Here is a 12,949-nt window from a genome sequence, read left to right as displayed (position 1 = left end):
GTTCCTGCTAGTTTTGGCATCTGACGGGGCACAATTACACGCTAGATTAAAGGGCTTGTAGAGATATGGAGGATTGAATCCAGGATCTCTATCGGTCTGTTTGTGGCATGTGTCGCTGGGATTCTCTCGTGGTATTGGTGGTGTTGGTGCGTTTGGAGTCCAGGTTTATGAAGGTGTTGGCCTAGCAACTGTTTGTTTGGGTTTTCTGTCATCGCAGTGATGGAGGCCTTTTCTGTCTGGGTTGGTTTGTGCCTCTTTAAACACCTTAATGCACTTCAATAGTCTTAAAGGATTAGTTCACTTTTGAAAAAACTTTTGCTGATAATTTACTCACCCCCATGTCATCCAAGATGTCCATGTCTTTCTTTCCTCAGTCGAAAAGAAATTTAGGTTTTTGATGAAAACATTCCAGGATTTTTCTCCATATAATGGACTTCAATGGGAACCGGATGGTTCAAGGTCCAAACGATAGTGTTAATAACAGTTTCAGATGCAGCTTCAAATGTCTTTAAACGACACCAAACGATGAATAAGGGTCTTATCATGCGAAACGATCGGTTATTTCAAAACTTATTCCAAAAATGTAACTTTTCTAAGGACAAATACTAGCCTTGTAATATATTGTGAGGCGCATTTGCAACGTCACGTATTACGTAATTACGTTCAAAAGGTCACGGGCGACGTAGCCGGAAGTACAGAATCAAAATCGTCCGACATCGTTGTTTTACCTTTTAATTCCTTTTTTGTAAACGGCGTTTGAGTTAGTTTTCACGTTCAACCTATGCGTTCAACTTGTAAACACTGACTCTGTACTTCTGGCTACGTCGCCCGTGACCTTTTGAACGTAATTACGTAATACGTGACGTTGCAAACGCGCCTCACAGAATGGAGAAAGGCTAGCATTTGTCCTTAGAAAAGTTACATTTTTGGAATAAGCTTCGAAATAACCGATCGTTTTCGCATGATAAGACCCTTATTCATCGTCTGGTGTCGTTTAAAGACATTTGAAGCTGCATCTGTAACTGTTATTAACTGTCTTTTGGACCTCGGTTGGACCTGGTTCCCATGGAAGTCCATTATAAGGAGAAAAATCCTGTAATGTTTTCATCAAAAACCTTAATTTCTTTTCGACTGAGGAAAGAAAGACATGGACATCTTGGATGACATGGGGGTGAGTAAATTATCAGCAAAAGTTTTTTCAAAAGTGAACTAATACTTTAAAGAGGCTATATGCAGCTTCTTCCCCAAAATAAACATAACAATAGCCTTTTTATTTTACCATTTATGACTAAAACATCTCCTGATGAGCATACTGACACCTTGTCCGCTCACAGTGGGTGCACCTATAAGCCTGTATCCTATTTTTCCTATTTTCTGTCGGGTCGGACTTTTCCCGCGCTGTCTGCGGATGTGACGTCAAGCGCGTTCATGTTAAACGTTTCAGATCACTCTGCCACCACCGCTAGTGAGACAGTAACAGTAATTTCCTATTACAAACAGGGAAAGTAAGGTGTCCAAAGTAAGATCCAAAGTAGTTTTGGGATCAGATGTTATTCCATTAAATAACAAATGCTCATCTTGTAAATATGATTGTTTCAATATGATGAATGATTTATTCACGTGTAAACCATTACTGAAGCAGCAGATAGGCGCTGTTACGTGGAAACCTGTGACTTTTCTCAGCGCTGATCAGAATATGGGACAATCTCGGTTGTTGTTTGTGTGTTTGTGATTGCCAGATGAGAATGAATCATGATTTCACACAGTGAAGAGTTGGTCCTCATCTCTGGAGCGTCTCACTGACATCTGCTAGCTGGATCTTATTAGGACACGTTCTTGAACCATTTGGAGATCTCGCACTCTTTTACTGCTTGATTTATTAATGCCATGCTATATGGCGTAATCACTCGCTGTCAGTTCCTTCTCTTTCATCCAAACTCTTTTATCGGTGTGTGTGTGTACTTGTACCGCTATCTTTGTGAGTTTTAGACCAGTGAAGTGAGGACAAAGAGAGTAAAGTGAGGACGTTTAGGCCTATCCTCACATCTGAGAGCACTTTAAAGGCCTGTTTGAGGGTCAAGACTTGGTTTTAGAAAGGTAGGTGTGTGTGTGGGATGTTAGGGTTAGTGAGAGGATCTTTTGTTCTTGGCATGTTCCTCCAGATCTGAGCTTGTCTAGTCTTGTCAGGGAGAATTTATACCTTTGTTTTTGTTAGAATGCAATTCCACATTAAGTCATTCGCTAGAATTACTCTCATATAAGAGAGAGAGAGAGCGAGAGAGCGAGAGAGCGAGAGAGAGAGAGAGAGAGAGAGAGAGAGAGAGAGAGAGAGAGAGAGAGAGAGAGAGAGAGAGAGAGAGAGAGAGAGAGCGCACTGCAAAAACAAATCCACGTTTTCTTCTTTTCCGGTAAATATCTAGTCACTTTTTATATAAGGTTTCTTTAACTTTGTTGTACTTGCATAAAAAAACAACAATAATGGTTTGATGCAATGAAACAGGTACAAACTGTTTAGTAAGGCTAGTAGAGCCAGACCGATATATCGGCAGGCAGATATTATCGGCCGATATTGGGCACTTTCTAAAATATCGGTATCGGCAGTTATAATGGCCGATAAATGAATATTTAAAAAATAAAATAAAAACGGACGAATCACGCTTCAACCATGTCATGAGTGTTGTCAAAAAGTGCAGGTAAAGGGATGAGCAAGCTGATATTGTAATTATGAGGTAGCTAACTATAAAGGCAATGTAGGGACTAATTATTATTTTATTTATCAGAACTTTAATATATTTTGATGTTCCCCCGTTCTGTTGTGACAATAGAAACAAGTTTCTTTTTAAAATGCATTATCATATTATTTTAATCAAAACTCATAAATAAATAACTAATGTTAAGGAAATCTGTTAATATTTTGTTGCGCGTTTCTGAAATAAAAATAATAATAATATCGGCCGATATGTCGGAATATCGGATTTTAAAACCAACAAATATTTGTATCGGTATCGGCCTTCAAAATCCTTTATCGGTCTGGCTCTAAAGGCTAGGGACTGTTTTTTTGGTATGGTAGCTTTAGGGGTTGGTCAAGGGTCAAGGGTCAACAGTGTAATAATAGATGTCATTACATGCAGGTATTTTTTTTGTTGCACTTTATTTTACAGTGCCCTTGTTAGACGTTAGTGACTATAACAATAACTATAAATTATACATGCATGCATGCAACTAAACCTAAACCGAACGTAATCCTAACCCTACAGTAAGTATATGCAGTTAATTAATAGGTACTTAAATGTAAAAATTTAACAAAGACATCTTAAAATAAAAAAAGAAGTACCATATAAAAACATGTATTTGCACAATAATTGCATTTTTATCAAATTATTAGCATAGTAGTTATGGACACTTAACATAATCTAATATTACTAACATGTGAAGTAAAATTGCATAACATATTGAGACCTGTTTTCAGAGATGATATCTTAAGGTGATTTTATTTTAAGTGCACTCAAAAAAAAATTGGTATGTTGACTAAAATTAACTTTTTTTATGTCAACAGGTTACGTTAAACGAACATAATTTGTTCATGTAACTTTAACATTATGGAATTACTTTTAAGCGATGAACACTGAAGCAGTGTTAAAGTTAATGAGATAATTAAGGGAATAATTGAGGGATGATTGATCATTTTTGAAGACACCTGATGGTAACAAGCAAGAATCACTGAAGGAGAACACCGGAATTTGCAAGTCACCATTATGGTGATCAGTGTGTGTTTTAGTTGGGCTGTTAATCAACTTTAACACTGCTTCAGTGTTCATATAACACTCTGCTCAGAGCCTAATTGGGTCGCTTAAAATGACTTCAACATCCATCATTTTTAAGTGTGTATTATTTCCTGCCTCAATATTATTTTTAAGCATTTCTAAGATTATTTATCTGAATTATGTATGAATTGGAAGTAAATATTTATACTATTATATTAAATTATGAATTTAGGAGAACATAATCATTTGCAAAATAGGGATTGAAACCATTTTTATTTCCATAATGTTGTTATCGAGAAAAATGTATGACAGGACGTTTTTTTATTTATTTATTTATTTAAAGTGAACCTGCTCAGAGTAATTGCAGACATAATAACAGGCTGAACTGTGTGTAGCGTGGCACTAGTGAGGACATCTCGATGAGAAGATTAGTTTTACAGTTTACAATATACTCCAACTGTTGTTCTCGCTCTGTTTTCTCTGGATTCTCTCCGCTTCTCATGGCCTGTGGTCGTCTGTGTGGATGTGGACTTTGAGAAGTAAAACCCTATCATTTCAGCTCTGGCAACTGTTTTTAGTTCTGTTTTTAGAGCAGAGTTCAGTGAAGTGTGTCTGCAGACCTCGAGAGCTCAGGAGAGAATGAAATCACATTTAAATAGTGTTTCTAACAGGTACCAGTTTATATGAACACAATGCTTCTTTGATATTTATGTCGCGTTTTCTAACGCTTGGAGGTTCTTAAAGGGATAGTTTACTTTGAAATTAATTTTTGATATGTTTTATCTTACCTCAAGGGCATCCAAGATGTAGGTGTCTTTGTTTCCACAGTATTTTCAATTTTGATATTTTTAGGTCAAAGCGTTCTTGTCTGTGAGTCATATAATAGAGGTCTATGGTCACCACCTCAAAGAGCATGCACAGAGAAGTCCAAATTAAACATGATTTAATGACTCGTAAATGTAAGTACACATTGATGGGCTAAGACACGAAACGAGCGGTTTGTGTGAGAAAACCAACAGTATTTATATAGTTTTTACCTCTTGTAATCACAGCCCCGTCCAAGTGATCCAAGAGAAACTATCAGGTGGTGACCATAGACCTCCATTATATGACTGACAGACAAGAACGGTTTGACCTAAAAATATCAAAATTGAAACTACTGTGGAAACAAAGACACCTACATCTTGGATGCCCTTGAGGTAAGATAAAACACACCAAAAATTAATTTCAAAGTGAACTATCCCTTTAAGGAGTGTTAACATTGACTGCGGTTTGTACATGATGAGCATACGTCATTTCTTTTCTGTGGAAAGGAGTAAATTGAGCCGTCTTGACAAAAGATGAGCACATTTGAACTTTGATAAGAGCCAATGGGAGTGCAGATATGATATTTCAGCTTGATACAGATTGAGTGCTCTGGCCTTAAAGGGATGGTTCATCCAAAGAAATAATAATTCTGTTATCAATTACTGACTGTCAAGTTGTTCCAACCCTATATGAGTTTCACAAAATAAGATATTTTGAAGAATATACAGTTGACTGTAGCCATTTGAGTTTCTATGGAAGTCAATTATTACCGTCAACTGTAGCCTACATTCTTCAAAATATCTTATTTTGTGTTCAACAGAAGAAAGAAACTCATGTAGGTTTGGAATAACTTGAAGTGCTGAAATTTAAAATGTTTGGGCAAACTTTCCCTTTAAAAATGACTTGTGCAGTCTGTGAAATAGCTAAAGCTTCTTTTTCTACTTTGTACCTAACTTTTTTTAAAAGCATAGCATGACAATAGTTAAGTTAAATAACTATGTAATACACTTTCTCTGTAAATCCAAGCTTTTTTCCTAAGCATTAGTGACAAGCAAAGAGCAACAGAACATTTAATTAATTGTTTCTATTTCCTGTGTTGCTCTGGTTAGCCACACCCACCATTATATTTCATTGGTCCATAAATCCCTCTTCACAGATATTACTGTTCAAAATTTGGGGGTCAAGGCTGTTTTTATTTGATCAAAGCCACAGCAAACCAATAATATTGTGAAATATCATTACAATTTGAAAAAAAAAAAACTGTTTCCTATTGATATACTGTATATTTAAAAATGTAATTTATTCCTGTGATCAAAGCTGGATTCTCGGCATCATTAATCCAGTCTTCAGTGTCACATGATACTTCAGAAATCACTCTAATATGATGATTTGCTGCTCAAGAAACATTTCTTATTAATATCAATGTTTTGCCTCCTCAGATTTTTATTTATTGTCAGGATTCTTTGATAAATAGAAAGTTCCAAATAACAGCATTATTTATAACATTATATATGTATATTATATAGTCTTTACTATAACTTTTTATCTATCCTTGCTGAATAAAAGTATTAATGTCTTTAAAGAAAAACATCTGTCTGTCCCCAAACTTATATTTTCTAAATGACATTTATTTTGTGCAGAGAAAGAGCAGACCTACTTGTCTTTGGAAACTGGGTTAAAATAAGGTTTTAGTAGATCATAGCTTGGCAAGCTAGAGTTGCTTATGAGTGTTATGTGTGTGACAGCAGTAAATAAAGTATCAAAATACTACAGAGGCAGCAGAGTGTTTGCTGAATGAATAATTGCTTCATTGTGCGGAGCAGAAAGCTTCAGGTCTGTCTGTCCCGCTGACCTCCTGCCTCAGGCTGGGTTATGAGGTGACTGGAGTCTGTTTGATCCGTCTCACACACACACACACACACACACTTAATGTGCCCTACATCTTTACTAACTGCCTCCTGGAATAGGCGGTAAATCTTGCAAACATGCTAATGTTCATAGGCTTTAAAAAAAAACAGCCTCAGGCCTCACTCTCTCTCTCTCTCTCTACACACACACTGCCACAACACTTTTCATATAGTAGTAAATAGCCTGTGTTATGAGTCTCGTAAAGTCTTTCTCTTCGGTGATTTCTTTTTCTCAACCCTCATTAAGTTAAAGAATGTGTGCTACTTTCCAGGTGTTGGCTAACTAAACAGTAGCATTTTCCTGCCCAAACAAGATACAGTGAAATATACATTACTGCGATTATGACACAGATACACATTTTTTAGACATGATGCCATTGACATTTAACCCCATGTTTTTTGAAGTAGCTTGGGCACTTTGCATATCGTTGCTACAAAAAAAAACTGATAACTTTTTACAGAAAGATTCTGAAAGTTTGTTATTGTATTTTGGAGGATATGGGAGTGCTGTATGATTCATTATGTGTTTACATTAATAACAATAACTAGTTTTGGGCAGAAATCATCGTTCCATGGTCAGACTTTGTAAGGGTTAACCTACCTAGAAGCAATTTCTATTTACTTCTAATTTATTCCTGTGATCAAAGCTGAATTTTAAGCATCATTACTAGGGTTGGGTATCGTTTGAATTTGAACGATTCTGATTCCGATTCCTTGTTTTGATTCCGGTTCCTAACGATTCTCGATTCCGATTCTTTTAAGAGGCAGGGTCAAAAAAGTTTAGCTAACCTTGCTAACCAACGGCCTTTCTGAAGGAAATAATCCTTTCTTAAGGAAATACTCCTTCTGTAAAAATACTCCTTTTGTTGATTTCGTTATTTTTATAAAAGTGAAGCCACACTTGAATCGCCGACGTAAGCTACTAATGTTCGACTCGCGCGGTTATGCCAACACTTCCGGTAGACGCTTCTTCGTTGGTGTTGTTCAGCGGTTTCTTCTTCCGCTCGGCGGACTGCGAATATCGAAACTAGGAATCGAAATTTTAACTTTTGAACGATTCCGGGAAAAACGAAAAGTTAGTCTCGGTTCCAATCGATACTCGATTCTCGATACCCAACCCTAATCATTACTCCAGTCTTCAGTGTCACGTGATCCGTCAGAAATCTTTCTAATATGATGATTTGCTGCTCAAAATACATTTCTGGTTATTACCAATGTTAAAAAAAACAGTTGTGCTGCTTTATAAATAGTGTATGTACATGTACACGCATGACCTTGAGCAGTTCTGGAAAACCATTCAGTGTTTCGAAAGGATTCATGTGTTTTCATCAGCGCTTTTAACTGGCAGATATACTGTCACCCTTAGATTACGTTCTCTGTAAAACCGCTTTAAAGAATATTTATTGTGGGCTGGAAAATGCTTTACAAAATCAGTTTTATTGAATTGAATTGTTTCTTTAACAACTCAAATAGTTGAAAAGATACAATGTTAACTGAATTAAAAGTGAATGTTAACATTTATATATTATACAGAATTAAAAAAAAATGTTCGAACAAAATGTTAATTGCTGCAGTCTATTTAAAAATATTTAAATATTTTTTTAATCAGTTTGAATGTACAATTCACTGACAATTCATAAAGACGGCCACTTGTTTCATTACTGGATAAAGCTGCATTTTTTAAATTGAATTTATTTAAATGATTCACCACCTACTGGTGTAACGATGTAATATTTGAAGCGTCAAGTTATACTTTCAAAAGGTGATTTATTGCTGTGATCGTACTTGCCAAAGGTTTAATAGACATGGGTGAATCGTTGTCATTGAGGAATAAAATAGCGTGTGTGTTTGAATTGAGATTGCGATCTTTTAAGGATTCATTGTGCAGCTCTTGCCTCTATAAATAACAATTTATAGTTTACTTATATTTTACGAATCGGCATAATACTTCATAATTTTTTGAGTGGCACCTTAAAAGAGTAGTTCACTTTTAAATAAACTTTTGCTGATAATTTACTCATCCCCATGTCATCCAAGATATCCATGTCATTCTTTCTTCAGTCGAAAAGAAATGAAGGTTTTTGATGAAAACATTCCAGGATTTTTCTCCATATAATGGACTTCAATGGGAACCAAACGGTTCAAGGTCCAAAAGACAGTTTCAGTGCAAACCGCAAACTGTTCAAAGGGCTTTAAACGTTTCCAGATGATGAATAAGGGTCTTATCAAACGAAACGATCGCTCATTTAATAAATAAAAAACAAAGTTTAAGTTTTATAAGCTCAAATGTTCGCCTTGCTCTGTTCTGTGATGCGCGTTCGTGACTCTCCTGTTCGAACTCGAACTTCATCGAAATGAACAAGTCTTTTTTTGTTCAACGAACGAAAGAAAATCTTTTTTCATTCAAGGAACGAAATGAACAAGTTGACTTTAAAGCCCTTTGAACTGTTTGCACTGAAACGGTCATTTGAACCTTGAACCATTTGGTTCCCATTGAAGTCCATTATATGGAGAAAAATCATGGAATGTTTTCATCAAAAACCATAATTTCTTTTCGACTGAAGAAAGAATGACATAGATATCTTGGATGACATGGAGGTGAGTAAATTATCAGCAAAAGTTTTTTAAAAGTGAACTACTCCTTTAAGGATTTTTCAGGGGGATTGTGTCGTACTTCATTGGTGTGTGCACTCGAATTCAGAAAAACGCTTTCAGACCAACCAAGCAGACTGAACTCTAATGACAATCAGACTCTCCTACAAAACCCCTTCTGTGAACGCATTTTAAAGTGGACATCAGGGGGGGAAATATAAATGGCACTTATGTGAAGAATATGTTTCCATTCAATTATAATTAATTTATTCCATCATCGCACACATTTGTGTTAATTGGCTGCCCTTGAATCTGACAATTCTGTTGAGTCTCAATCCCAATCAAAGTGGCAACGCTTCTAAAGATGCAATTAGTGCCTCACGGGCTAATTAAACTCTGCAAATGCATCTATTTCCATGTAGGTCACCAGCGTCCTGTTGTGTAGATCATTAGAGGCGTGCAGTCGAAATCATAGCTTAACTTCCTAATGCTAATCAGCCGCTCTCTTTTGAGGGATGATTTATTTATCGTGGCACGAGTGATGACCCCAGCTATAAATGGTATCGTAGATGATCATTAAAAAATGACGAGGTGTCTATCAGCAGCACCCCTGTTCACAAAGCACACGATTAATTAGATTTCACACCATCCGTTACAAACCGTGTGAATTGCACAAATTATATGAAAAGACTCATTTTCAGATCATGTTAAATTAATTACTTTAAGTTCAAATGATTGATTCATCATTCATTAGGCCGTGTGTCCACCAAAGCGTTTTTATCCAGCTGAAAGCGCCAGACGCTCTGCTGAAAACGCGTGCTTTGGGCGCTTGAGAGCGTTCTGGCAGCTCAGCGTTTTTCTCCGTTGAGACGTTTCGTTGTTATGATACAGAATATCATAACAACGAAAGTTGTTTACTTGTAACTGATTTCACAGATAATTTGTTTCATACTACAAATGCATTTTTCATCCATTTTGTTGGGTTAGCTCTTCCAGTTGATGTTGTTGTACAGAAAGAATGTTGTGACAGTTGGTCAATGTGGTATTAGTCCCGCCCCTCCTCCACTGTGATTGGACGGGTGAGTAAAAAGTGAGAGTGATGAGCGCTGCGCTTTATCCAAAGTTCAAAATTGTTCAACTCTTGGCGACCAGTAAAGAACGCTCGGCGATTCAGCGTGAAATAAATGCTCTGCGCCTCGTTACGCTCATGCCGTTTAAAAAAATGCGGCACTCCCATTGAAAACAATTGAAAACGAACGCCAGGGGCCTCATGTACAAAGACTTGCGTTGAATTCATTCTAAAACATTGCGTACGAACCAAGTTGTGAATGTACACAAAAAAAAAACTAATGTACGAAGGATCCCACGCATATTCTCTTTGTACATCCCAATTAACGTAAAATTGAGCGCACATGCACAAGCACAACGCCCCACCCAGTCTCCTCCCTCAATTGAATTAATTTAAATATGGTAATTAGTCCAATTTGGTAAAAGAAACCTGCAAGAACATGGCTAAAGCCAGGAAGAAAAACGAAATTTCACTGAAAATGTCTTCAATGTGAATATATGTGAAAGTGTAATTTATTCATGTGATCAAAGCTGAATTTTCAGAATCATTACTCGTCTTCAGCGTCACATGATCCTTCAGAAATCACTCTAACATGATGATTTGATGATCGAGAAACATTTCTGATTATTATCAGTGTTGAAACCAGCTTCATATTTTCATGGAAACCATGATATAGCATTTTCAGGATTCTTTAATGAATAAAAACTTCAATCAAACACATATAGAAATCTTATAATCTTTTGTAACATTATAAATGCATTTACTGGCACTTTTAAACAAATTCAATGTGTCCTTGCTGAATAAAAATATTACTTTCTTTTTTTTACCTTTACTGACCGAATTAATGAAGTTTATTTGTTATTAGTCAAGCCAAACTAGCCAAACCATTGCTATACGGGTTTGCACATGCTTCATGTTCTTACTTAATTGCATAATAGAATATTTTAATAAGACTCGTGTGACATAATTTATAATTGACATATTATTTAGTAATATCTGACAGCTGGTAGTACTTTATTGCCTCTATGAGTCGCCAACGGACAAAAATCAAGGCAAATGTACATACGCCAGTCATGAAGTTTACTTGGAGGAACGCACATTGTTACGTTAATTTCACTGTTAGTACATCTGGCAGTGAACGTGAAAATTGGCGTACGCTGTGTTTTTGTACGTACAGTGTTGATACATACGGCCCAAGGCGCGTGGAAAAATGCTTTGGTGGACACACAGCCTTATTGCAGTTGTTCATACTTGAACTAACCAACCAAATCACCCAAACACAACTTAAACCTGCTCAATAGGGAGAAAAAACAGTCCTGGGCTGCGTCTCCCAAAAAGTTGATCGTATAACAATTGCTACTAATGTTTTCTACAATCAAGTTAGGCGTTTACAATGCTTTTAGGAAGCGCAGTCAAGGGCAACAGGCAGCAGGACTCGGGGTTTCCATGTCTTCACAACAAAACCTGCCCAATTGCTAATCGAAACCAGGCCAATCATGGCCCAATCACGTTCCAGAGGAGTCCCTTGGTAAAAATCCCATTCCAGGGGGTTAAAATCGTGTGCCAATTCAAAACCGATTCCGGGGGGTGGGTTGTGGTCGCTTTAAGCCAAGGACTTGGCAACACTTGCTGGACACGTGGAAAAGGCGTCAATACACAAGGAACATTGACAATGATTTGAACAAAAAAAGGGGTGCTTCTCAATGCTCAAATTGATGCTTTCACATTTCCATGCTCCTCTGTCCTCCAGCCCGCGACCTGGAAACTGATCGAACTCGGCCATCTTGATGGACATCTCTCTTTCAAGTGATGCTTGATTGATCAAGAATATTCCACCGTACAAATAAGGTTTCCTTTGAATCTTCCGTCCTCATTTTCTTTCCTCACATCCTTTCCTTGCATCCTAGCTGGGTGGGTGGAGCTGAGACGCGAGGGAAGGAAACCAGGATGCACAGAAGCACCCAAGGAGTATAAGTTAGGAAGGAAATGGGCAGGGTAATGACAATGACAGAACAACAAACAAAAGGCTTATACCATCTGCCATTGGTTCCCAAACAGAAAGCAAGACAGTCATTAGTGCTCGGAGCATAGATGTTAGGACCCCCACACTGAAGCTGAACTAAGACTAGACCGAAGTGTCAGGATCCAAACTCCATGACCCAAACACTCTCAACACATTCGGGCCCAAAGAACCACTTCAAAGCCGTACGCTCACGCAAACACACGAGGGTCAGGAACCTGTCACCAAACCAAGAACCAGACCTTTCGAGGTGACAGGACCCTGACAATTTTTTGATTTATTTATTTGATTTAAAACCAATTTTTACCATATGGTGACACAGCATAATCATTCCTTGAAAAATTAATCATCTATATAATCATCGATCTTTATGTTGTTGTTTTTTATGTTCAGTGGCTTATCTTGGAGACATTGCACTGGATGAGGAAGATATGCGCATGTTTAAAGTGGACCGCATTGTGGATTTAGCCCAGAGAAGGGTCACAATTCTGAATCACACCGATACAGGTATGTGTTTATGTATGTGTAAGTTTGAGCGTTTGAGAATGGTTGATATAAACTTTGTGTTCGGTTTAATTGGCACTCAGAGACTCAGGAAGAGAACTTGAAGCCAAATGTTTTTAAACCAATAGAGAAAGTTCAAGAGAAATCAAGAAACGGTTCCTACTTTCCCAAATACAACATCAGGTTGCTGTTGGAATCTGGCAAAATGACAGCGATTTTTCTCATAATTAGCCTCTAGTTTTATCATATTTTACCCCTTGATGATCAGAAAGTTCGCAGAGGGGTA

General features: G+C 37.1%; 1 protein-coding gene across 1 annotated transcript in view; it reads left to right on the top strand.

Moving 5' to 3' along the window:
- Window positions 1-12,949, top strand: part of bmp1a (bone morphogenetic protein 1a) — a 115,047-nt gene that overhangs the window by 20,953 nt on the left and 81,145 nt on the right. The window contains exon 2 of the mRNA XM_089119300.1: window positions 12,553-12,666. Coding sequence (XP_088975426.1) covers window positions 12,553-12,666 — 114 coding nt within the window. The remainder of the gene's footprint in view (window positions 1-12,552; window positions 12,667-12,949) is intronic.

The sequence above is a fragment of the Pimephales promelas genome, chromosome 14 (assembly GCF_988280905.1).
Source record: "Pimephales promelas chromosome 14, fPimPro1.hap1.1, whole genome shotgun sequence".
NCBI lineage: Eukaryota > Metazoa > Chordata > Actinopteri > Cypriniformes > Leuciscidae > Pimephales > Pimephales promelas.
The sequence above is the reverse complement of the archived record's forward strand: the minus strand, read 5'-3'. Positions and strand labels throughout refer to the sequence as shown.